This window comes from Myzus persicae, unplaced genomic scaffold (genome assembly GCF_001856785.1).
Source record: "Myzus persicae strain clone G006 unplaced genomic scaffold, MPER_G0061.0, whole genome shotgun sequence".
In the NCBI taxonomy this organism is placed as follows: Eukaryota; Metazoa; Arthropoda; class Insecta; order Hemiptera; family Aphididae; genus Myzus; species Myzus persicae.
The window spans coordinates 516618-526819 of record NW_019101674.1 but is presented as its reverse complement, the minus strand read 5'-3'; the positions used below and the strand labels follow the sequence as shown (position 1 = coordinate 526819).

Genomic DNA, 10202 nt, shown 5'->3' with positions numbered 1-10202 from the left:
TTCTGTGTTGTTTTTTTTTTTTTGAGAAAATGTGTTATCAAATTATTACGTAATAATAGGTATTCGTTTTCTGAATTGTTGTTTTTTGTTTATTTTATACTATAATACAAACCATATAATATTATTATTCTTAATTTATATCTTCAGTTTTATATAAATGTATTAATAATACATTATTATTGTATATTACCCTACTTTTATTATAATTAACTAGAATAAAGCATTTTTGTTTTTAAGATGTGCATCTTTTCAGCATAAATAAATAAATGTCCGAATGTGTGTGCTATACCAAAGTAGTGACTACATTTTATTGTACTTCATGCCTGTATGTTAAAAATCGATGGTTTTCAATCTTTTTGACAACTTGACTTTGATCCATAAAAATAGCAACACGCTTAAAACAAAAAAAACCCTGACCTCTGACTTTGGCTGAAATGAATAAATCGATTAAAACATATATTACCTATATACCTATAATACTATTCGTTTGAAGTACGCACTAAGCAACGTCAAAACGTTTTATTTAAATCTTAAATACATTGGAAAACCAAGTTTCAAAAAAAATATACTGCCATGAACCGGGTTCATAATTTCCAAAAAACCAATATTTTATTCGGATTTCATAAATGTATTTATTGTAGTAAAATAAATATGTTTAAATCGGTCTATAAATGCATAGACTGTGACGATTATTGCCATCGAATATGTTACAAAGAAAACATAAGCCCGATCGAAAACGACGATAATGTAATGATGGGAATAATTGCGAAAAACTCTTACCAGAATGTAAATCTTAGCATTGATGAAGAAGACCGGGTAACAATGGCTAAACACTGCAGCAAGGAGACGACAATCGGTGGATTTATGCAACCAGTAGCCGCCCTGTCTATAAAAAGACGATGTACGATAAATCGTGTCCTCGACGCACTGTACAAATTATTCCCGGAAGTAATGCATCCACCCTACAAGGGTTTTTTCTTTGGAAATTCAAACAATACAATTATAATACGTGAAGAAAAGGCCAGAAACTGAAATAAATAAAAAAATTAAACAAGCAAACGACAATATGGGTAATTACTAATTAGGTACCTACTTCACAATATGATAATCATAATTGTAAACAATAAATATGAAACAATCATACCTAATTATTGAGAAAAAACTTTAAGCATTTATTATTTCACAAAATGAGAAGTATTTAACGATATCAAACAATCATATCATTAAATAATTGATACAAGTCATTAAGTAATTCATATAATTAATAAAGTAATAATAATAATTATCAGAGAGAAAATTAACAAGAAGGTGAAAATTATAAATTTTACCTATGTATAAATATTAATATTTTGATTACTTTTAAGGTTAAGTTTTATCGAAATCATATTGGTCATAAATCTGAAGAAGATAGCTTATTCTAAAGTCACATGTATTTGTGATACCTATTAATAGTTCAAATGTTTTTTTTTAGGGTAGTAGGTAGCAATTTTCACGCCAGACGTAAATACTTATATTTTGAATTTTCCCATAATAATATGGTTGTAATACATACAGTTTTAGTAAATATCTAATCAATATTTTTAATATTCATTTTAGCAGTTACCAACGTATTTACCTATTATGATAGCCGAAAGTCAGAATCAGAGGAGAATATAAGTTAGTATGTTCTTCATTATTCTATGAAGATCAAAGATTATGTGTTTAAAGCTTTATGTTTATATAGGTACAATGGTGCATGTACAGAACAAATATTATAATTTTATCTGACAATTTTTGTATTTTATATTTGGTACTAGATACAAGTCAAATAACTCTACAGTTGATTGGATAACATTTTGATAGTAGCTTACAAAACGGCCAAGGTAGTAATATCTATTAATATAATATCATATATTTTACATAAAAAAATTGAATTCTTTTTAAAAATGTATTTCAGACATTAAATTTGATGCAAGACAAACAATCAGACCTATATTCGATTCAGATTTATAAAATCATCAAGGTAAACATTGAAATAGGTTAATATAACCTTTACAAAAAGGAAATTGATTTCAATTATTCAATTTACCAAGATATAACACATTATAGGATTTTATTTTATTTATTTTTTTTTTTTAATTGTGTCAATCACTAGGTTTTTTTTTGCAATGTAGTTCTATTTTCAAAAAAATTATAATTTGAATGTCTAAAATATCATTTGTTCTTACATCAACATTAATAAGTACCGGCCGTTGTTGCTAGCACTCGGATGGGTGTAATCCGTATTTTTATAGCAACACAACCTTGCCAAATATACAAACGTGTTCCAACCAACCGTGCCCCCCCCCCCCACACAGTATCAGGCTAATGATCTTAGTAGTTGAAATCTTAATCCAAAAAAAAAAAAACTATAGAGTAAGCAAGCACTATAATATTTACTATTTAATCAGGTATTCAGGTGTTATTTACTTTTCCTATTTGCTATTGTGACTGTAGTGGCTTTGCTAATATTGTGTTGTAACTTATTAAATGATTTAGGTATATGATAGTTATTAATTATGTCTAAACGAAATTTCGAAAGTGTTGCTTCAAAGTGAAAAAGAATGAATCAAGATTTGTTGACTAAATATGCCAACGAAAAAACTCAAAAGAAGTTAAATTTTTTTATAGGTATAAACAATGTATAGGCGCTAGGTATATGTGGCCGTATTATAAATATATCCACCCCTGGAATAGTAACCACGAATAATATTTTTAAATTACAACAAAAAAACTTAAGTCATTCTTGATTATTTAGTATACCTATGATTTCGTCCACATTTAAACATAAAACAACTAAAAAAAAAATGTGCTTATATATTTTTTAATTTTTTGGATACAGCGAATAACGTACTTAAGTTGAACATTTTCTTAAATCGTCATTCCTATAAGGTATAAGCTATCCAAGTTGAACATTTTAAAAATTTTAAACTGTAATTTTATTTGTACATTTTTAATGATATATAAAAATAAATAAAAAATTGAAAATGTCCGTCAACAGCTTAAAATGAGTCAAAATATTTTGAGCTTATTGTCAAGCATATGAATTAATAAAATTAAAATATGGTGTTAATTTAAATTACCTGCAGTGATTCCTTTTTGAATTACAACAAAATAATAATACCGCTATAATATGAGAAATCGAGTGAATAAAAAATGTTGTAAAAATTTCTAACTTCAAGCGCTCGTAAAAATTTAACTTAACTTTGCGATGGAATTTTTTTTTAAAGGTAGATAAACTTATAAGGAGTCTTGTATTACATTTTAAAATCTAAGATATAAAGAAGAAAATTTTCATAAATTTCTAATTCAAAGTAATTTGCAAATTTTCGTGATTTTTACGAATTTTGTCAAAATACTAAATCAAACGCTCATTAAAAATTACTGTCCACTTACGCTCATTGTTTTTTTTAATCTAAAATAAGAGCAACTTGCGAGGAACTTTGTATTACATTTTCAAGTGTTTAGAATGAGCGAACAATTTTATTTCAACGTTAGCTTATAAAAAACAAATAAAAATCAAAAATGTCATATGCCTATAAATATTTAAGTACGAGTCGAAATATTTGGAAAATTGAATGTTTTGAAGAAAATGGGGATATAAATAATCAGTGAAAATTTCATATACCTAAGATATTTTTTTAGACTTACATCAAAAACCAAAATCAATTTTTTCAAAAACCGGGTTATCGTACTGATTCTCGTTTTTCCTTAATTAACAAATTAAGGAATAACGAGAATCAGAAACAACAGTTTGTTTTTACAACCGATTTAAAAAAGTTATGGGGAATTTTTCACTTTTGGCAAGCTGAAATTGTAATTTGTAATTTTTTTAATCCTAGCAGAAAATATGCTGTTGAAGAAAATCTAAGCAAATTGTACTGACCCAAAACGTGATGACAAACGTAAAGTAAATTAAAAATTAAAAAACATTCAGCATTGTAAAATTAATAGAAAGTGACTCCGCTCGGAATCTAAAAAATGGAGTAGACAAAACATTTCTTATCAACGGCCTGACAGTATAAGTATACCGTATCCACAGTCACTAAAACGACCATATTGTCTTTGTCCAATACATTTTAAACCACAAATTATTAATATCAACGTTATATTCAATAAAACATTTGATATATTATGTTATATAGTATAATAAGAATAACTAATAACTGATAACTGATAAGTTAAAACTTTATTTTTAATCTAAATATTTATTTTTCCATCCGTTGAATATAATTTTTTAATTTTTAATATGCATGTTTTTTATATGGACTCTACCCAATTATATTTTACTCTATTATATATATCCAGGTATGATTAACAATTAACAACAATTGGTTTCAGACTCAACCAAATTCCATTCTTCGGTCTAATTGCATCTCCAGCTGCCAATTGAATGGGATTTTCAGTCTTTTCACACGGCAAAACTTCGAACTTCGAAATTATTTCTGATAAACCTAATTTCATTTCCAATTCAGCCAAACGCTTACCTAAAAACCAAAAAGTCAATAAAACAAAAATAAAATACTGGTAATAAAAATGTATAATACCTATACAAAAACGAGGCCCGTCCCCAAACAACAAATCAGTGCCACTAGGTCGTTTTAATTTTTCTTCCGGAGAATACCTTTCCGGATCAAAAACATCAGGATTAGTATAATATTTTGGATCACGATGAATGCTGTAAGCCGGTATTAATATTTGTTGACCTTTTTCGATAATTAATGACGAGTCCGGGACTTGGTATGTCTGAGTAGCTACTCTAAATATATTAAGTGACCCGTTGTACTTGCGCAATGTTTCTATAATATAATTCAAAATATTAAAAAATAATAGAATATGTAGCTGTTTATTTATTGAAAAAATATTGAATGTATCTAAGTAAACAATATTTTAAGACACGCTTTAAATTATAAAGAAATTTAGTTACCTGATAAAACCATGTCAGCGTAATGGAGGTCCATCAAATAATCGTTGGTAAATTCACCACCATGTTTTTCCATCTTCGTGATGATATGTTCACGCAATTTGTCTTGTACTTGTTTATTTATTGCCAACTCATGTAAACAAAATCCCAACGTATCGGATACCGGTTCGGCACCAGCAAAGTACATTATAATTGCATTTGAAATAATATCCATTTCTGTAAATTTCTCTACCAAAAAAAAAAAAAATTCAAAATTAAAAGATAATTTTGAACAATAATTTAATAACAGCATTTTTTTTTAGTTGTTTACGATTCTCTCTATATAATATATATTATATTATATTCATTATTCCTTACCTTCAGGATACGAGTTATTATTTAGTATCAGTTCTTTCCTAGCATGCATTAATGTTTGGGCCAAATCGTTCCTATTCACATTGTTCTTTTCTCTGTACTCGATTACACCTCTGAATGATGAAATAAAATAATCCTCAACTTCTGGTGGGGTGGGATTTATTTTTAATATTCTCGATATTTTTGGTGAAATCATTACCAACGTGTTGGCAAAAATTAGCCTAAACGATGGTTTAAATATCAATTTCGCAAACTTTCGAAATTCGTTGTCTTCGTCTGTCATACTGCCTAATTTCAAACCGAAAGCACATGTCCCAGTTACGTCAGTGGCATATTTATTCATGATATCGTGCACATCAAACTGATCAGTCGTCTTCGATTTCCTATCGATATAATTTATCATCTCTTTGCTGCATTCTTTAATCTGACTGTGCATCAGCTTGAGTTTACCGGATGTAAATCCCGGGCTTATTTTTTGTCTCATGATCTTCCACTTTTGGCCATTTGTGAAGAACAAACTGCTACCCAAAAAGTTAGCAGATGGGTCCATTTCAAACCCACGGTCTGTGAAGTGCGAAAAGTCCTTGATGAGCACATTGTTTATAATTTCCGGATCTCGAATCATCAAGAAAGGCGTCCTCATCTGATAAAACCCACACATTTTTTCATCTGGAAACTGTTTGTAAATTTTGTCGTACGTATTGTTAAGACTTTCAAGCATCATCGTCGTTCTATAAAAGTTCCCGAACAACGGTACCGGCTTCAAATGCGGCACGTTAGCTTTCCTCCATTTTTCGTACGTGGCTGTCGAATAATAGTAGAACAGTAAACCCACCACTGTGGTACATATCAGAGTAAACGAATCAGACAGACAATTAATCATCCATAAAATCATAGTATTCGAAGATTGTAAATATTATAGTATTGTTCCCGAATCTGCAAAATTCGCATTTATCACCCACAAGTCACGACTGACCAGAATTGCACCCAGCCAAGTTAATTTATATAATTTTATAGCGATAAAACGCTCTTCGCATGATTGTTTACTTTTCATAATTACCATTATACATGTATTATCATATAGAATATACACAGTAACACAGAGACTATAGCTATGAGCTAACAGTTATTTAAGTATCTAATTATTATTATATTATACGTGTAAACAAGTAGTAAGCACTGCAATCATCGAGAATATTTTATTATTATAATTTATCTTATCTGTAGATATGAGTAACTATGCGGCAAACAATATTTTTAATTATTTCAAATTTAAGTTTAAATCTACGACTGTTAGAAGGGCAAGACCTATGTGTATTTCACGGAGCACAACCGAGCTGCGTTGATAGCATGTAAAAAGGTAGGTTGGGCGCGAACGTGTTTCACGGCTTACTCTCGAATTGCAAAATAGGTTACATTCAGTGGTCGAAATGGCTCCAAATAAGTGGAGGGATGCCTTACAATTCAGATTTAGGCCTATACGAAAAATAAAAAGTTTTCTTATACATAGGTATAAATATAAAAATCATAATAATTGTTTCATTTTAAAACACAAGTCTTAGGAGGAATGCGTTATTCTATACAAAATAAGTAGAGGGATGAAAAATGTAAATACAAAAAAGTAGAGGGATGTCATCCCTCCGTATCCCCCCTCCCACTTCGACCACTGGTTACATTCGTAACCTTAAAGTTTTAACAAGCTAATTCACACCAGCATTTGTTCGGCGTGGAGTTAAATTAAAAGCATTACTGAAAATTGATAATCAATGATCGTATCTCATTTAACCATTCACGTATAACTTAGCATACATTGTCAACAGTTGGTTGAATAAAATTTTTTAGGTTTTTTCATAAAGTACTTGAATATTAACTTTGAGTGTTTTAGAATTGAAAACAAATAAACGGATACATACATATAAAATCTATTTCATATAAACATATTTTATTTTGAATGCTCTGTTTACATAATAGGTAAATTATACCATTAATTTATATAATCATAAATGAATCTTGTATATTTATAAGCAGCTTAATGAACCAAAGTACATAGTTAGTACCTATATATAGTTATGAATTATAATTTAAAATTATCAGAGACCAGATTATCGGATATTGACATTTGATATAACTTTTATAAAATTATTATCTTCAATAAGTGTTGTTAAGACTATTCGATCATCATTGTGAATTATGACTAAAAAACTAATTATCATCGTATTATGAAATCAGATATATATAAATATTCATCAGTACAATGGTCAATTATTCAAAAAATCAGAACATAATCCTCTAAATTAACCGGTGAGACACGATTTCTCCCCTATCTTACCTTTTTATATGTAAAAAAAGCAACACGATTACGCCCCATAAAATACTAGTTTTTAAACTCCTCTCCATTTTCTAATACACTTTTTAAATGTACAGCCTGGCTTGGTTTACTCGAGGTTGAAGTATAAGGGTTATAGAAGTTCGAGTTAACAATGTTCAACTTCAACTATATTATTAATACATGGCATTCTAAACAATCGTCATATATATATTTTTAAATTTTATAATTGTTCTTCCTAACTTTCCAGGTTTAGGGCTAACAACAAAATTAATTTGTTGGCATGGTTAAGAGAATGTTACACCCACATATGTTGTAACCGTCTTACAAATGTACAGTATAGCAAAAACTAATTTGCGTGGTAAATAACCAAGACGGTTACAGTCATAACTAAGAAACGAAATTTTCACCACATAAAAAGGACTAAGGAGAACTTTTACTGTGAGATATAATTTGTATTTTATCAATACAGGAACTATAAAAGAGTTATTCAAGTTTGAAAAACACAAAATAATAGATTTTGAAACAATAAGGTCTTTTTCGTATAAGTGATATCAAAAAAAAATAAAAACTATATTTCACAGATAATGTTTTCAACTATATTGAATATTCTATTTTTAGTTATAACTATCACACAACTTCTATACAGGAAATCGGTACCTCCTTGTACACATTCTTACAAATATAATATTTATGAAAAAAAAAACAAATCTTTGGCACGGGCGTATGTGAAAAAATATTTAAATAAATAAAATAAAATAACCTTCTTACATAAATTTTATGTAAGATAACTAATCTAAATATAATTTTGGTATTTCAATTTATGTTGTATTGTATTATATTATGTACGTACTTAACAAGATTAGGAAATTGTAGATACATGTACAATACGTTTTTACGTTTACTATAATAGTATAATGTATTAGACGCACATTATGCGTACATTGTGTAAATTATGATTTTATTTACATACAGTTTGATTTTAAGTTTGAATATTATTATATTAAATACATAAATGTAACAAATAGAAACTGAGCTGACAGGAAATAACACTTTTAGCACTACACCATTATTTGGTTCGATAACAATGTAGTTGTACTGTTGTAGAATCTAACAAAAATAATTTAAAATATAAGTTATAACATATATTATATTATATTCATTGATTTTTCGATCTAATACTATTGTTGTTTAATTAGATAAACTTCATTACGATTTATATTACCTATTTGATTATAAATGTATTATAACATTGCACTTCAGATGCACAGAACCTACATAATAATACATTAGCAGTATGCTAAAATACACTGGTCAGTGGTCACTGTGTGTCTGAGTGTCGTATTGAAATCACGCGCAAGACACAGTTTTATAACATTTGATATAATATTTTACTTAATTAATAGTCTACCAAATTTTTAAAACAAGTCATGAAAATTCTAAAATTGTCAAGTTTTGTAAATTTACGTCCTACTATATGTCAACAATCTAGTGTTGAATATTTAATGTTGATTAATTTTGCCTTTGTTCAATAAGTTTCAGGTGTAAAATATAAAGCTTAGGGATGAGAGGAAACATTGATGTTATTATACATCATCTAATTTATGGATTGAAAATTTAAAACAAGGTTCCACTTAAGCAGTTTTTTCCGTAAGTAAAAAATCTAAAAAATATATGAACACAGTTATTTTTTACAGACATTTTAAGTTCAAATTTGAACAAGATTGCACATTAACACAATGAATAACGTTTATCATTTTGTTGTAATTCAGTTCCAAAACAGCCCAATTTTACATAAGTATATTTAATATTTTTCCAGTATCACTGGTGATTTAAGAATAAAATTAATTCAACTTACCGGCTACCATATAAATAGTAAGACCTAATAACAATATAAAATATCCTAAACGATCTAAACTGACATACCGTCTCCGCTCAGAATCGTTTTTCGTATACAATGATTTGATATCATTGAATTTAAATGTAAATATGTAATACCATCCATAACAGTGACCTCTTAGACACCTGTAGTGATCGCTGTACAGGACACGACGATCGGTACCTACCACAATAATTATTTAAACGACGTAGCACGTTCGTCGCTGTCTTGAGACGTATGTTGAGAAGATATGTATTGATATTAATGAAACACTTGTACTCGTTTAGTCAAATAAAATGAAACAATTTATTAATTATAATTTATAAACATAAAAAATCTCTAAGCGCACTGTCGTAAGCGCGTCACGCTATCGAGCAGTGCTGAATATCTTCTAACATTTGGTAGGTGCTCTACCCGTATTTATGCGGGTTCTAACAATGACTTATTATGGCGTGATGTATTAATATTCTAATTGTACACCCCAATAATGCTGAATCACATTATTATGTATAATAGGTAAAAACAATTTGTTGTTTTCACTCTTGATCTCTGTTTCCTGTTATTTAGGCTTTTCCGAACATTACATATTTATACCTACCTATCTATCATAAATTATGCCTCGTGTATAATTTATTATTATGATTTCTAAGTAATATATTATAATAATTGTTATAGAATAATAATGAATAATATACTACTCT

The 10202-nt window shown here is 28.4% G+C and overlaps 1 protein-coding gene and 1 long non-coding RNA gene across 4 annotated transcripts; one reads left to right on the top strand and one right to left on the bottom strand.

The window, feature by feature from the left end:
- Window positions 1–1130: 1130 nt before the first annotated feature.
- LOC111030061 lies at window positions 1131–2075 on the top strand. Its single transcript, XR_002604060.1, has 2 exons — window positions 1131–1862; window positions 1937–2075. It is a non-coding gene; the product is annotated as an uncharacterized LOC111030061 (long non-coding RNA).
- Window positions 2076–4241: 2166 nt separating this feature from the next.
- LOC111030036 (probable cytochrome P450 6a13) lies at window positions 4242–6290 on the bottom strand. 3 transcript variants are annotated; one of them, XM_022309346.1, is made up of 4 exons: window positions 5300–6290; window positions 4946–5158; window positions 4566–4817; window positions 4242–4505 (listed from the first exon to the last, which is right to left on the bottom strand). In XM_022309346.1, the coding sequence occupies exons 1-4, from the start codon at window positions 6189–6191 to the stop codon at window positions 4333–4335; spliced, it is 1530 nt and encodes a 509-aa protein (XP_022165038.1). In that variant the 5' UTR covers window positions 6192–6290; the 3' UTR covers window positions 4242–4332. The 3 variants fall into 3 exon arrangements, with proteins under 3 accessions (XP_022165038.1, XP_022165037.1, XP_022165039.1); XM_022309345.1 differs by having other exon boundaries at window positions 4946–5170; window positions 5300–6288; XM_022309347.1 differs by having other exon boundaries at window positions 4383–4500; window positions 4946–5170; window positions 5300–6289.
- Window positions 6291–10202: the final 3912 nt, after the last annotated feature.

Bases quoted from the DNA above. Each gene is read 5' to 3' on its own strand.
- LOC111030036 (XM_022309345.1), bottom strand. From the start codon at position 6,191: ATGATTTTATGGATGATTAATTGTCTGTCTGATTCGTTTACTCTGATA. The intron at 4,818-4,945 runs GTAACTAAATTT...ATTATATTATAG, and splicing joins CGCTGACATGGTTTTATCAG to AAACATTGCGCAAGTACAAC. The intron at 4,506-4,565 runs GTATTATACATT...TTTGGTTTTTAG, and splicing joins CGGGCCTCGTTTTTGTATAG to GTAAGCGTTTGGCTGAATTG.